The sequence below is a fragment of the Pristiophorus japonicus genome, chromosome 3 (genome assembly GCF_044704955.1).
Source record: "Pristiophorus japonicus isolate sPriJap1 chromosome 3, sPriJap1.hap1, whole genome shotgun sequence".
Lineage (NCBI taxonomy): Eukaryota > Metazoa > Chordata > Chondrichthyes > Pristiophoridae > Pristiophorus > Pristiophorus japonicus.
Window position 1 is genome coordinate 282,362,038 of NC_091979.1, and position 16,935 is coordinate 282,378,972.

Sequence of the window (16,935 nt, forward strand, 5' to 3'; positions counted from 1 at the left end):
AAATATGCAGGTTTTATTGTTAACATAATAACTGTGACACATTTAACATTTCACCAAATGCATTTAAAGGGATACTTTTAGTGAAAATGGAAGTCAAAAGAAGGAATCAGAAGCAGTGCTGCTGCTACAATTTAAGGCTGCGATGTTCTATAATTACATTTAATATGTCCCAATATAGGAACTAACCTATCAAAAACTTTTTTTTTTAAATCCCACAGAATCCATTTTAAGAATTTTCCATAATCAATGTATCTCAGTAATGTGCAGTTTGCATACTTAAACAACTAACCTTGCGAAATTCTACCTAGACTCCTGGCACTCATAAAAGCCAGGCAAAAGAGGCAAAACAAAATTACTGACATAGACAAACAAACCCTGCGTCTACCAACATTTGGGCTCGGCTGCGATAGAATATATCTTATAAAAACAGATGGTGTGTTTTTCTGTCTTCCCCTTATATGTGCAAAAAAGTAAAATTATGAGGCACTTAGTTGCAGTGCTCCGCTACCACCGATAAGTTTGATGAAACATTACTTTCTCAGTATTGAAATGTTGTGCGTATAATAGATAAAAGGACATTTTTTTTTTAATGTTATAATAAATTCCATAGGAAAAATTAAAATAACCATAAAATAAATTAAACCCAATGAAATTAGTTGAATTTTTATATTTTAGAATGATTTACAATGCGTAAAACATGGGCATATTCTTCAGAGCTACAAAGGCTGTTTCACCTGAAGATAGAACCTTTCTTCTCTAAAGCTCAGGTCCTAATTCACACGTGCATAAATCTTACTAAAATTTATCGAAGCCATCTAACTTCTAAAGAAATGGCTTGACGAGACGTACCTCATTCTTTCTTTATCCCCTCTTTATCCCCTCTCTTATCTGCTTCCAGATGGATAAAAATAACGATTATAGCTCCATACAAACTGATAATGTAATTTGGGCTGGATGAAAATAACTAGCAAGCCGGCCGAGGCATACGCACCACAGAAGGGCTACACAAACTTGTAGAGGAAATCCTAATCAAATTTGGGTTGGCAAAGTGCATTCCTGACAATCTACACAATACCAAAACCAATTCAATTTTACTGGTTGTTATTCAAAAAGAATGGGCACCCGCGTCTGCCCATTGTGCATTAATAGCCCTACTCCAACTGTTAGGGCCTTTTGTCGCCTGCCTAAATTGAGCCTTCTGTGCGGTCACAAGTCCTGCGAGCATGGCTAGGGTGAATGTGCAGAGCACCAGCAGTGCATTCAGTACTAAAAAAGGGGAGTGTTCATCTTGTATACTCAATCGAATAAAGTTCTTTTACTGCACATATGTCACAGTCAGATGAACCAAGTCTGAGCCCAGCGATTTGCTTTTCAATAACTCTTTTTTTAGCTGCAGATTAATTGTTGCTTCACTTTAAAACTTGTGCCCCTTTTCAAGTAAACTTTTGTTAGTAGGAGATTAGATTTGTTAAATTAAAAAAAGTCTGTGTAAGCAGTGTTTTCAGGTTTAACTCTGCATGCTGTAGTTTTAGTTTGTCTTTATTATTGAACCCTGAGACTTTTCAGTCAGTCCAGTTGTAGTAACTGACACCACAGCCCCCACTGCTTTGTTTCTATCAAAATAGCCTCTTTCAGCTATAGCAGGGAGAGCTGTCTCGGCAAATGAACTGCTCTTTCTCACCAGATGTGTAACCGTGTTTCGTCTTTCACTAGCGACAAGCTGGAGCCAGCTTCTTCCGTTAGCTGGGCCCATGCTACATGTCTTACAACAACACAAATGTAAGGCTCTTCCTTTGCACATATGTTCAACTCATTTCCCAATGAATTTACTATTTGAGAAACACAACATGATCCCTAGCAAACCACCCAGCTGTTACACATTACTGTATTTACCATTATAAGTAAAAGATAACAGTTGATTTTAGTTTAGTTTACTTTTATAGTAAATTATAATCAAACTTCATTAAAACAAATTCTGTTATATTAAACTCCCTTATTTAGCAATCTTTTTTCCCCTTTGGCCTACCTGAATTTGTTAATGGGGCTCAAATCTCAATAAGAAGAATCCCTAACATGAAAGACTGCTTTGTTGGTATTTATGAGAGTTATCAACAAAGTTGATTATATGCTAACTTTAATAAAAGTGGTTTGGGGTAAACCATGTGGAAAAAAAAACAATTTTAATGACACAGTTTGGACAATATATAAAAAGTTATTAAAAAAAATAACACAAATATAGTTTTATGTTAAAGTCTACATCCATTACTTGTTGGCTGGTAGTTCCATCAAAATGAGTGCTTTTCATTTTCTCTTCAGTGTAATCTGTGGAAGCTCTGCCAAGTACAGGTTAAGCTCCCTGAGACTTCACTTCCTGTAGCCCTGTCTGTCAATCACATCCTGGCTTCTGCAGTGGAAACCTCCTTTACTAAAGCTAAGAATTTCCATCTGTAATTCACAATTACTTCCCACTCCCCCCCATCCCTGACTCCCCCCGCACTCCCACCACTACCAATCCCTGTATTCTTATAAGTGATTAAAGATTTGTGGAAGTAGAAGAATATACTATTACATCATTTTTGGCTAAAAACCAAACATCTTGAGTCACAGATTCAGACTTTTATAAACTTTGTTATTAATACTTTGTTCAAACAGCTCTATTTCCACTTTCATGGTTTATTTTCTCTTAAGGCTATAGAAAGAAATCTTGTTCATTTGCTGGTAAAATCACCCATTTCTATAACATGGAATAACAGTGTTCTGATTTTGGTAGATTTTTCCATAAACGAATGCAATTTATCAAAGACATCCAATCAAAATTACAGGCTGTGGCAGTATCTCTCCTTTTCACCTGATAAGACAGCAACAGAAGCACAGAATGGTTTATATCAGGTTACCTCACTTTGTATAGTTTTTGACAGCTTGGCTTGTCTCTCCTTCCCTTCCTGCTATTTTCTCATTCTCTCCCACATATGCTCCTCTCGGTATCTCTTTGAATGTGAGTAGCCTCTTTTTTCTCCAATTTTACTCTCTTGCCTTCTCTGTAAGCTCCCTCCCCTGCCCACCCCACCCAACACACTGTTTCTTGACATTCCACTATAGTCTTTGGTCACTGAGATATATTTAGTTTTCAAGACTGAATGAGCACAGCACTTCTCCATTTTTTTTGTTTTTTCTCTATAGCACAAGAGATGTGAGATGGTCATAAATAATGCAGAAATGTTCACACCTGTGTACATGTATGGAGACTGCACTTGTAGTTTCTCCTGACCTGAAATGTATTTTCTACTGCCAAGCTCATTAATCAAAAATATACTGTATCCTTGAAATTTGTGCAGAAACACCAGTGGAAGGGTAGAAAAACTGTTTACGCAGAAGACTTGCAGTTTATTTGGTACAAGGTACACCTTGGAAAGTGAAATCAAAGCACAACAAAAAGCTGAGAAAATATCTGCCCTATGTTATAACATTGATACGCTAATGTACACAAGAAAGTAAGGAGGAAAACTTAACACTAAATTGTGCTGCTCTAATTATATTATGCAGATGTAATGACAACATGCCATTCAAAGAAGGTTTCTATATAATCTCTAAACATACAGTGGAAACCACCAACAATCACAGCTTTGCATTAATTGTCCAAACACTGTAGCGTACTAAGTGCTAGATAACAAAACAATGTTTAATTTAAAATTATTAAAATTTTAAAATCCTGCTTGTCAGTCCCAGGCTCAGCCAAAACATAAATGGCATTCAAGAAGACAATGAATTAAATTTTGTTTAATGTCCCTTTCCACAGATTCTAATTTACATTGCATTTTTAACAAAACCGTTGACCTTATAAATGCTGGCATTTGTACAGCTTCAACAGAGTAGGGTTTAATCATGCTTTTCCAAAGCCATATGGGAAAATATTTTAACTGCTGGTTGGATATGGACTAGGAACAAAAACACTAGGATTGGTCAAATGTTTATTCTCACTGCTTCCGAAAACAGCCTGACAAGAAGATGTAAAGGTCTGGGGAATAACCCATCACTGTTCCTAGGGTCTAGTAATAATCATACATAATCGTTTGGAAATATAGCTAATAAGAAATATAATGAATGTTAAGCAAAATCGGCATTAGGCACAAATTACATGATATTAATAGTTGAACAGGTGCAGAAAGGCGCTTTAAATGAGGTAAATGAATAAAATGTCCCAGAGCACAACTGTGTGCACTGACAAAAAGTCAATCACATGAATTATTCAACAACTGAAGCTGCCAGCAAAGGTCAGCTTTCTTTGACCTTTGTGACAGGAAGTGAAAGGAAGCAATGTTGACTAAGAAAACTGAAATCAGTCTTCAGCTACTATACTACTATCACTTAAGAACTTTAAAAAGCCTTAAATTACAGTCATAGATGAATTAAAACATTTGATCCTAGTACATTTATAACAGTTGCCTTAAAAAAGTATTATTTGCAAAAACGTAGCCTTTTGCAACAATTACATGTTAAATATATTGACAAACTTAAAATAATTTTAAAATCATGAATTTACATTGTTTCAGGAGCATTAAAAAATCATAATGTTTTCTACATAAATTCAAAGGTCAATGAAAATATTTTAGAAACCAGCAGGCTTGAAATTCAGTAACAGCTGTTAAACCTGGCTAAACTTTTCACTAAACTAAAGACATACCAATCGCTCCAAGAGAGAGAAAATGGGATAAACAGATGTCTGGCCGCTGTACAGGAAAATAGGACACACTTGGAATGATAAGTCTCCTGAACTGTACAGAAATGCCAGCTCTACAGGGGATGCCAGTTATTACTAGTAAAGATGCCAACTTGCTATTTGACTGCATGGGTGCCACTGGGAACATTCTGCTGTGTGTGCTATCCGTAATGTATCGTGAACCCATTTAATGTATCCCAGCACAGCTACCACAGCTCTCACCAGCGCGTTGCTGTGCTGTGTTGTGATTGTAATATAATCCTGCCTCCTCTTGTCTTCCTCAACAATCAGTCTTTTCAATTTTCAACAGTTGGACATTGCATCCATCTACATTGAACCCACACAGGGAAGGAAAAGGCAAGAGGATGTACCTTTCCAGGAATTTCCGCAGTTAGCAATAAAATAAGCTATGCTAGCACGGAAGAATTATTTTAGTCCAGATTATAGTTCTAATTTCAAGAATTTTTTTCACATCCTGTAATCATTTAAGACCATCAGAATGTATGGGTGAAATAGGATTTATCTCTTTAGATTCGTGAGATATAGACAATGGGTGTTCTTAATAAGTAACATCTGCTTTTTGTTTTTCCAGAAAACATTATTTTACTATGAAAATGATATTCTCATCCTGCCCAGCAGTACAATAAAGCAAGTGTGTTCTTTCTTCACCACCGCCCCCCCCTCCCAACCCCCACTGAATACTTTTAGGTCAAAAGACTTTCCTTTAAACAGTTTATTTGCAGTAAGCTGCAATGTTATTTTTTGCACCTAACGATGGACAATGGCTTTGATTTACGGAACACTGCTTGGACTTTAGCTGGAACAAATGTGTGGTCATAGATCTCAATTCAAGATTGAATTATTGGTTCATATCCTGAGGACAAATATGCCTTATCTGTTCAGAACCTGCTAAATGTGTCCGAGGGCAAAAAGGAACTGGTAGAGCGTGCTCCCTGTGATTCCTTTTAGAACCAACTAGCCAAGTGATGAGATTGCTCACCAGGGGACTCTAAGCCTTACAACAAAATAGGAAAAAAAAAACTCCTGCAAATGCAGGTTCTCACTTCAACTTTGTTTTAATATGTGCAAAGACTTGGAGCACCAATGTTCCCTCTATGTAGGCCTAAATGTTTATGCTTTACCTGTACCACTTTTCCAATAGACATCAAGACTATAAACTTGGCCGCCTTTCTTTCTAACTATTCATTTTTGCTTCTTAGATTTCTATATAATCAGAGCTTTACAGTTCTGGCTAAAGCTTCCCCAGTTTTACCACAGCACTTGGTATACAGTGCAACATTAAGCTCATTAGAATTCCTACATTTGCAACTGTTTTGTATACTTCAAGTAAATTTAGAAACATGCAGCAGATTTCTCATAAATAATTTAGTTTCAGGTATTTGCACTAGTTATACTGTAAACCGCACAGCAGTTATTCTTAAACTCATTAATTTTGCTATAGTTTTGTTAGCCAATAAAATGCAACTGTTTTATAAAGAACCATAAGATGATGTAAAAAAGGGGCTTACCAGCCATGCAAATTTTTTGATTGAATGTCTAAGTATTTTGAATTTATTTGTCTTCAAATATTTTGAAATAAAATGGTGTAATTATGTTAGTGCAGAAGCCCTGCAAATGCCTCCAAACCAAATTATAATATTATTATATTATTTTTATGATTTATTTATTGTATAAATTTGAATCCAATGTATTAGAATTGCTATTTCACCTTTCCCCATAATAGAGCTGTTTTTCACATAAATCATATTGCAGGTTATAATCCCATCACTATTGATAACACAATAAATGTGCAATATTAATGTGTCTTTAAATTACATCATAATATCTGCTCAGTACAGATGCTCAATAGCCACTGTAATGAAACACCATAATAACCCGAGTCATAAAATGCAAAATCATTTTTATAACTTCTGCCAGACAATAATAATGAAGAATGCTGATAATAGTGAAGAATATTAAGAAAAATATGCAGTGCATTTATTTCCAATATTCACTTAATAAACTAAAAAGTGTTACTTGTATTATAATTGCACCCTTTATGTAGAAATTCTACTTTGAGTCCATAAGGACAGAAACACTAAAGACAAATATAATTGTATTGATTTTTCAACACCAAGTTCTTCAAACTGTTGAACCTGCCTTCAATTGCCTGACACAATCCCAGAGTGATGGCAACAACTGGTCTGCCCTATTTGATTACTAATAAGAAAGATGTCCCCTCTGTCAGATAGCTAACATTCTCCACTAAGCAAACAGCTATTCCAGCTAATCAAACATTGGCATTGCTCTCCACTGGTGGTGCATATTTCGTCAGGCTTAACTTAGGGTCTTTTCCTGGTTTAATTTTCAGACACTGAAACTAAAGTTCATGATCAGAAGATACCTCAGTAATGAAAGCGGCTGAAACTCTATCTTTGTTCAGAATGTACTAAAGATTTGAGTTTAGAAGCAAGTTATCATACCTATACTTTGCAGTAACTTTCAATATGTGATAGCAGCTATTTTATACAAATTTAATACCACAAGCCTTTCAGCAATATGCATTTCTTTCTAACAAAAGAGGCCAAAAGATAACTAAACATTAAACCAGTGACAACTAAAAGTAACATAAAATAGTAAGTTACTAAGAAACAGATTACAGCACATATCTGCATTTAAGCCAAAACTCTCTAGGCATAAAATACTCTTCACAGTGAGCATGGTGGCAGATGAAACTGCTTCCCTTGACAACTCACAAGCAATTACTGAATCCCCACAGAGTGAGCCACCAGGTTTCCAAGTCAACCCACCTGTGCATGATAACGCAGAAGGACAACAAATGGAACAATGCGCAGAATGAACTGAATGCAAAACTGAGGGTAATGGGCATCAAAGAATAAAAATTAATACTTTCATACCTGTCAATAATGACGGGATCTGAGGGAGTTTCATTTCTGTTGCCGCAACTTTTTTTGTCACAACACCGGCTGTAAATAAAATAAATAGTCATAAGTACTTTTTAAAATAAATCATTATTTTCCTTCTCCCACCGCTCCCCCTCCCTCCCCCCACTTCAACTTTGACATAATCATGGCCAGTGAACAAGCACCGTAATGGCAATGTTAAAAGATTGAAAAACAACATGTTGTGGTGTCTGTCTTTGCGTTGATCTCAGAAAAGAAAGAGGCAGGAGGCTTGGGAATAAGTTTTCACAGCTTCCGCTTTTGTTTACCTCTAATTGTCAAGCTGTTATTTCTGCAGAAGATGCAAGATGCCACCTTCAACCAATATTTCTGTGGGGCATTTATTAATTGGAACCATAACAGTTTGTATGTCCCTTTTGTGATTTAAAAAAAATCCTTTGTCAAATATATGTTTCAGCAATGTAATTGAAATTGGAATACGGCAAATATAATACATGATTATATCTTTAAAAATCATAGTTGTATAATGGTTACATGTCTAAATTGGCCAAATTAACACCATATGGTAGGCAAAGTATATAAAGCCTTTTAAATCTGACAGCTAAAGTGATTAAAGAAAGTCTACAGTCTTCCACTTACAGCTTAAATCACATCTGTGCTCTCCTCTATGTTAATTGCAATACATGCAGTGGTGGATAATAAAGAAATTTCACTTTATTGGTTGTAATTTATATTTATTACCTAGTATAGGGAAAACTCTGCTTTTGTATATTAGCACTGTTACAGTATGTTTTAAGTGAAATGACATTAAGCAATAAGCATAATAGCTAGGAATAGTATGCCCCTCAGAGTATGATACCTGCTACTGTAGCCTGAAATCTTGGCTGCACTTCCTGATCAGCTCTGTTCTAACAAGCAACTATATTTCACATTCAATACATACAAAATCAATGATGCATTTTTATTTCCCTTGTAGGGTGAAACTCTTATGGCAGTTAGAAAAAACAGGTGGGAAATTGCTCTTCTGACACAAATCCTGGTGATGTGCATGCTATCTAACAACAGCATGAACAATGCATCACTGCTCTAGAGAAAAGGTTAACTGACAGTATCAAAATCAATTCTCACATACATGAGCTCAATAAGTACAAAGAGTTTCTTTTTTTTATCAATAACAGATTATGGTTTATCTGTGGCTCAACGTAGTAAAGAAGAGGGCAGTAAAATGACTGAATGATCTGTGACTCCTATAGCATCACTGACAGATGCATCAACTATGACCTGTTTTCGTTGTTTTTTTTTAAAAAGTACATTGCAGTCACAGGGGTAATTTAACTTCTCCATGTTCAAGACCTAAGTAATTACCAGGAGTTCCACTATTGGTAATAAAGAAATATAACTTTCATACTTTACTTTGAAATGCAGTAACTCCATTTATGTTGGTGGGGAAATATTGCTTTATTTATACCAAAGGAACAATATTTTCAGCCGCCGGTATGCAAAGAAATAATGATCATTTCCTATATAAAATGTACAGTTGTTAAAAAGTCTGCACCGTTAGTGTAAAGTTTTGTGTTTAGTTTTGTGTTTATGCCTTGCGCATTGGAACAGAATAGCGGAGAATAAATCGTGTGTAACTTTTCCCATTGACAAAGCACCATTTGCACTACAAGTAGCTTACCTGCACATAATTTCGTGTGTAAGTAGGACTCTGCACATTTCGGGGTTTTTGTCCTGTCCTTCGTATATTATCGGCTAAAATAATGATCCAAAAAAACACAGCCATCAGCCATTTAACATTGAAAAGTTGCCATCAGCAATGACTAAATGCCGCTATACCTGGTTATGTAGAAACATTGGGGAGTTTTTAGAGGTGAAAAATGGTTTTCAGATCATTCTAAATGACACTTTCCTTGATGGCCATTAAACAAACCTCTACATTTTTTGGAACAAGAGATAAAACGGAATAGGCCCAACACAGATTTCTGACGCCCCGTCATTCTGAACCCCACAGTCACGTTTCAATCAGTTAGAACTTGTCCTCAAATAAGGTGAAGAGTGCCTGTCAGTACCAGGTATTAATCACATGTCATGTTAAATTCTGAGCGTGTATTTTATAAGTGGGGGCAAGGATTCAGTTGAGTGTCATCTCGACAAAAACACTAATTGGTAAATAATATTAAATTTGCCTCGCAACAGCCGCCACTGCTGTTATTTGGGAAGGGGGATGTTATTGTTATTTATTATGGTGGCGGCAGGGCAAGTTTTGGAGCAAAGCAGCTTGTGTTGTGTCTTGCGTCGTCCTGTTCCTTTCCCTCCCCCGAAAGAAACCTGCGGATAGTTTTTGTGACTTAGCTCGTGGAGCGAATCTGGTGTTTATTTTTCAATTACACACAATGATTTTTTCTAAAAAGACAGTCTGGGAGTACGGTTGAGTAATTATTGAGCATTCGCTCTAACAGCAGCCAGATGGTGGGAGCTCTAGGTGTGTTCGCCTTCTCCTCGCTAGCCTTTCAGCGACTCTTCTCCAGCGAGCAGTGCGCACAAGCGCACCAAGCTTTTTTACAACTCAGCTGAGCGCATCGGATCCCAGCTCCAAGCTGTCTGCTCCCTTATTATTCATCTAACGAGATTCACTTTGCTCGCATTGTAACGAACGTACGCCTCCCCAGCTCAGATGCTGATTTTCTGATTGTTGTCACAACAATACAACATGACTTAAGTTGGGATGGTTGGTGCGTCCCCTCTCGAAACCCTTTCCTGTACGCTTTTTGGCTTCTATTTTTCTGCTTTTATTTTGCTGCAAAAATCCGAATCAATAAATTAGTTGCTCTGCGCTTTTGACTCTTTGATCAGTTACAGGGCTATTTCCCATCAATCAAGTGAGGAGATTAGCGCTTTTGAAAAGCCTCATTTGCACCATTAAAATAGTAAGATATGTGACTAAATGAGCAGTTATCTTTTAAAATAAGATAACAGCCCCTTCATACCAAGCTATTCGATGGCAGCATATACACCCTTTTAATTAGGCTTACGGCGGTCTCGATAAACATTTAGCTGTTGGATACAATGGGAATAAAACCACCTTGTCAATTTATGGAGCACCGAAGAACGTTAAGGGGCTTTTCTCACCTATTGAAATAACTGTTGCAAAGGGGAAATTGCACTGGGGGGTTTCATGATATCTGTCAATCGCTTGTCAGACGTATGTCATCAAAAAATAATCATTTGTGGGTCATTTTATGGTTTGTGTGGGTATAAAAAAACGTCGCTTAAAAAAACTGTCTACTATTCGCGAAATCACTGCGTGATCACAAACTTAATTTATAAATTTGAATTATGAGGAAGGAATCTGATTTCGTGAGATGAATGTATGGCACATAACCAGTATGTTGTGAACTAAAACCTCTTGACCATAAAGTGCAAAAATCAAGCGAAAATAACGGTTTCCAGCGGATGGAGGAGAGAGCCAGCCGTTTGGGCAATTTCTTGAATGTTGCTCTTTATTTATTTTATTTACAATGCCTTCGTGACAATAAAATTACAGTGCAGTGTAAAACAAAATGTACTATGGAGCTGGTGAAATATTTGGCGACTTTCGAATAGAAGTGTAAACGTGCCGACTCCCGTGGCTAATTACTGTGCACCACTTTTGATCAACCGCACTTATCATCTTTGAAGTTGCAGAAGACAGGCTAAATAATTTAATAAGCAACTGCCTGTAATTATGTTATTTACAAGGTATGACAGACAGATGATAAAGAAATGCAGCTGATCTCAGGGAATGGACTGTTTCGTGACCCCTGGCGCACCCTCTCGAAGCTACAGCTTTTGGGCAGGGACAAAAGTGGAGCTGAATTATGGAAACTGGGCTGAGAGGTGAATTTGAACTAGAAGAGGATACGGTGACTTTTCACCTGAATGCATTTAACTCCGCAGACAAATGGAGACGCCAACTGCCAGATAATCTCGTTCTACAAAAGTCAAATCACGCCCTACTTCACAAAGTGCGAACCAGGAATTTTGAAATACACATGTATAATAAAACTTATCTAAACACATGTAAAATGTGTTTTTATTTCAAGACAGGCACTTCATTTCAAAATACTTCAACTTGTGAAAGTGTGGTTTTCCTAACAAGGTGTGAAACTGTACAATACTGAGCTCTGGGGCTACAGGAGAATAACGGTTGTAAACTTACTAATGCAAAAATTCAAGTGTTTTTTTTTGACAGTCTCACCTGTTTGGTCATAGAGTCGATGAGCCTGACATAGAGATCCTGTTCTGTTCGCACCCCTAGAAATAAAGTAGTATCAAATTTAACGGTACTTAAAAAGGGAAACGCACGTTATCAATGGAAGGACCGTAACAGCAACCAGATCATTCAAAAATAGAAAGAGAAGTTTGCGTCCCATCTCGCTCTGTTAAAGGGGACTGTTAATTTGGCAAAATATGGAAACTGATGTCCTTGTAATGAACGCAATAAAATGAGCTGATAGGCGATAAAACATGAATAAAATATTCGTAAGAGAAATAAAAACTATATCCCAGGAAATTCATGAATTCTTGACATTTATTGTACATTTTATGTTTAGTTGAAATGTGCAATTTGCAGTGCAGTGGAGCGTGGAGCGCTGCTCTATAACGGGACCAATGTTTGTCTCACACTTTGTATATTTTCTTTTTACACGAGTATGCCATTATACTCCAACTGTAATGCTTAATGTCACAGATATACTTAGCGTTTGGATTATGATATTCAAATTTGGAGTCCATGGTCAATTGTGAAATTAGCAAGCCAGGAGCACTGTTTTAATCTCTTGGCTCTGCGATCTTTACTTTAAGAATTTGTTTTACAGCCTACGTTTGACTGCCACAATATACTGTCCCATAGATTACTGTTCAACAACACCAAAGGGGCATGAAATAAAAACATTTTAAACTGGAACGAGGGCCCAGCTGAAGGGTGTAGGAACAATATCATGTTCACTTTTAAACCAAAATGTCCGATAAGTCAGGAGAAGCGACGCTGATCTTGTTATCTTATTTTTACACTCAAATGCTAGCCAGGTAGGAGTTCAAAGTTACATAAACAGTGATTAATATCTACACCACATGACCCGCATTCGAACCCCATTAAAATACATAAAGAAAGAGCAACCAGTACCCCTCCCTGGATCAATTCAGTTCAACTTACCATTGCTGTACAGTAACTGAAGTTTGTAGTGTATTCCATTGTTGGTTTTCTCATTATTTGGCTCCTAAAAGCAACCATTACAACTGAATAATTATATGGTTCATTGTATCCATAGTTCATTTTTCATGTCTCTTTAAATATGTTTGTTTATAATTAACTGCATTCCATGTCAGTATCTGGCTTGTTAAGTATGCGGCGAGTTCTTGTATTCTAGCAATAGGAAACATTTTGCTTTTAGGCTTTAGTAATAAAATAATATTTACACACAATGTCATAAACAGGCAGCTATTTTTCTTAGCAGCCGAGAGCTGTTAGAACAAGCAGAACTACACGTGGTTTGGGCGCCTCTTGAGTACCGTTATGCTTGTTAGTTATTGTGCACTTAAAGAGAAAACCATTCCTACAGTGAGCAACTTACTTTATCTTTCTCCACAAAGTCCACATAAGCTGTTCTCTCGATCTCGACGGGCTGCCCCTGCCTGTCGTAAAGGGCCAAGACGAAGTGGAAAAAATTGGATTTTCTTAGGTTTGAGGGCGGCTGCTTTTCAAAATGTGCCCGAGCCAGACCCACGCCGCTGCGGGAAAACAATAACACAATGTATCGGTGAGAATTAGCTGCACTAGAGACATGGAGCAACTGATGAAAAACATGGGAGATGGGAATCACATTTGGGAGACTAGAGATTTCTTGATTTGTCGCTAGCAGTAATATGATGTAATGAAAGGAAAAGTGAAGGGGAGCAGAGGGAGAAGGGGTAATTGATAGAGTATTGAGGGGATTTGGTGATTTTGGGTCGATATGAGAAACATAAAAAAAATCAGATGGAAGGTAGTATTTGATTATACATACCTCTGGGCGGCCGTGTTAGCATCCACTACTCCAGCAGTGTGCATCCATGATCGGACCGGATTCATCCCACTTCCTAGCGGTTCCTCTTTCATGGTCGTCCCACCTCTTGGTATATTTTCCTGAATTCCAAACATTAAAACAATTTTATTCTGCAAAACCAGCTCCTGTACGGTTTTCGGATCTAGGAGATGTCAGATTTTTTCCCACGGCGAATGGAGGGGGGAATAGATGAGAGATGACTTTGCTCGTTATGATCAGTGAGAGAAAAGCCGAGTTCAGACTTGCTTCCTCTTCAAGCTGTCCTGTATTGGCACGACATAAACAATTTCAGGAGTAGTTCAGCGCTAGTTGGATCGTGATCCGTTGTGGAGAAAAGTACAACTAGCGGGAAATTTGGTTTAAGAGTAAAAAAAAATGTTGTTTGTTGATGTTGTTCTCTCAATGTGGTGTCATCCTGCAACAGCATCAAAGGTATTCTGCTTAGGACACTGCTGAATCGACCACTTCTGACAAGGTTCTCCTGCTCCAAGAGACAAATAAACGAAAAATGATTACCATAGAGGTGTTCCTGGACACAGGAGAGGTTGATTAGGGCCTTTAGCGTCTCACAGAATGGATGGAAACATACAAACTCAGCTCTCTTTCCCCTAGGAATGGATCCTTTCCCGGGAGCCAAAACTCTAAACCCCCGGGACCAGCGCTGACAGATTCTGACGTTTAGGGGAGGAGACAGCGGCCATGTATGGAGGTCTTATTAGCATAGCCAATCGGATCGCTGCCACGCTTGCGATTGACAGCTACAACCTGAGCTTGGTGAGCTGCCCTCTTTTTTTTGCTCCCTGTATATATTTTCTTTCCTCTTCTTCTTGTACCCAAATTGACAACTAATAAAATCAAATACAGACATTATTATTAGCATAATGAATCCTTTAGGAAAAAAATATATACAACGAACGTGAATTGTTTGTCTTCAAACAGAAAGTAAAGGGGCAAAATTGTTACCTTAAATACAAACTAGTGGAGAAAGCTGTCAGATCAATACGTGTAGCAAAAACTTGCGGCTGAAGTTTGTATTAAAAGTTATAAAATAATGCGTGGTAAACGTTCTCTTGCCTTAAAGCACACAATTTTCAGCTAGGCAGTGTAGAACAAATGTCAGAATATTAATACAATTCTGTATAGAACCTACCTGAGATATGAACCACGAGCCTGTTTTCCACAAAAGGGCGGGGGGGGGGGGGGTCTTTAATATTTATTTAAAACGATATGTCCTTGTCAAACAATATGCCATCTTTATACAGCTTGAAGTTTAAATACTATTTTGCGTTCTTCCTCCCATCCATGTGGTCGTGTTGTCAATTATGGTTAAAAGATCTGGGAAGGTCTTCTAAATCAATAGCCAAATTATAAGGTACATTTATTAGAAACAATATCAGGGCTGCGTTACGGGCTGTGTCTCAACACAGCGAGCAGAAGATTTGATGCTTTGAACACACGTATCACTAGGAATTCCTGAAGATCCACATGTATTTCTAACTAGATTTTTGTTGACTAAAACTAGTCTTTCAGAGTATTAGCTGGTGCCCAGAGGAGGGAACCCTGGGGACGGAGGCTGCCCTGTGCTTTTTTTTAACTAAAGGTAAGAGCCCAGGCTGGAGAGAGAGAGAGGGAATGAATCAGGGATAGCCACTTACTCAATGATCAGCTCTGTCTCTTCGTTCGTATTAGCACTTCCATCCTTTTTTTGACAATTGGCACCGTACGTACGCTAATATTTTAATTAATCGGTGAAAATCGAAGTCCGAATTCTGTTATCAGGGGACACCATAACACTTGAATTTCAATACTCCGCTGAGGGTGAGACAGAGATGTGTTAGAGCAATCTATTTTCTGGTGTTGGGGGGTTAATGACTATTGCGACAGATAAGTGAATTATCAAAGCTGTTGCTATTCCGATTTCAAAATCCATTACATTGCTGGCGTCTAATTAAATACGTAAGTATAATAAAATCATATTTTATGGCGATTGAAAGTAATAAGATTAGTCTTCAGAAGCAATCATCACATATTAAGATGCCATATAGATCTACAGAATCCTAATACTGTATTTTAAAATCAAAATGTGCAGGAAACATTATGCATAATAAATAAAAGGAATTCTGATTTGCAGGAAACAGTGTCCTATCGACAAGGAACATCTGTATTATTAACAAATTTATTACATTTTCAACCGAAAATTAAATATAAGTTACAGCTAAGTACATCTTGAAGCTATTTCTAAAATGGAATATTTAAAACCTGTAAACAGTTTAGGCGCATTTTAATTCTGCGAATCACTGGTTTATACATATATGCAAAGCAGCGTTATAGAAAATTTGCATGAGTATTTAATAAGTGTAGCAATGTAAACAGAAATGGGTAATTTTAGCACTAACTAGTCGGAGTGAGCACATTTATATCAATCATTTATATAATTGTATATATATTTAAGAGGGCTTTCCCTTAAATCTTTTAGAAGTGTTTTGCTCCAAGTCACTTACAGTGTTCTTAGACCAGATTACACACGCCGAGGCGATTTAAATCTGATTACCAAATTATAGGGTTTTAGCCAAATCCTTTTAAAGCTGATAGCGTTGACTGTAAAACATAACCTGAAAAGTTCCGCAAAACCGTCACAGAGGCTACATTCGTTCTGCAGCCAAAGAGTTTTAAAACGTATTTGACAACAAATGCAGCTGCACCACTATTTTTTTTGAAGATATTAGGCGAAAATTAATGCAAATCTGTGTTCAGAAGCCATCTGGCCAGAATAGGGGAATCAGCTGTTCCTCACAACAGGGTTTGGGCTGAATATATTTCGCTCATTTTTTATTCTCATCTGGTCTGGGCGACGAGTGCTCCAGACGATAGCGTGGAAAATACAGCCTTTATCATCAACCCCAAATTTACCATTTTGACAAACTGTTTGTAACAACCCAAATTTAATCGAGGCACAATGTGACGACTCCGTATTGACACAACAATTTACTGCTGCCATTTCTTGTAGGGGAAGGGTTGCATAAAAGCACCTCAAACTTCATCTCTTCAATATAAAGTGACTTTTGCGATCAAACAAATGAGTTCCCCGTGTTTTGAAGGCGTTTTCAATTTTTCTAGGTACCCTTTGTGCTTAGGGAGAAGAATTTTAACAGCACACCCGCGCGAATATTTCCCACATTACCTTTAAACCTCAACAATTACACACACG

General features: G+C 37.3%; 1 protein-coding gene across 7 annotated transcripts in view; it reads right to left on the minus strand.

Moving 5' to 3' along the window:
* Positions 1-14,393, minus strand: part of ebf3a (EBF transcription factor 3a) — a 116,292-nt gene extending 101,899 nt beyond the window's left edge. For 6 of the 7 annotated variants that reach the window (XM_070876770.1, XM_070876771.1, XM_070876768.1 and 3 more), the window contains exons 1-6: positions 13,689-14,393; positions 13,257-13,413; positions 12,839-12,902; positions 11,882-11,937; positions 9,323-9,396; positions 7,636-7,704 (exon numbers count right to left, since the gene is read on the minus strand). In XM_070876770.1, the coding sequence (XP_070732871.1) occupies positions 7,636-7,704; positions 9,323-9,396; positions 11,882-11,937; positions 12,839-12,902; positions 13,257-13,413; positions 13,689-13,822 (554 nt within the window). In that variant the 5' untranslated portion in view covers positions 13,823-14,393. The remainder of the gene's footprint in view (positions 1-7,635; positions 7,705-9,322; positions 9,397-11,881; positions 11,938-12,838; positions 12,903-13,256; positions 13,414-13,688) is intronic. The other variant, XM_070876767.1, reaches the window with a different exon arrangement.
* Between the last annotated feature and the right edge of the window lie 2,542 nt (positions 14,394-16,935).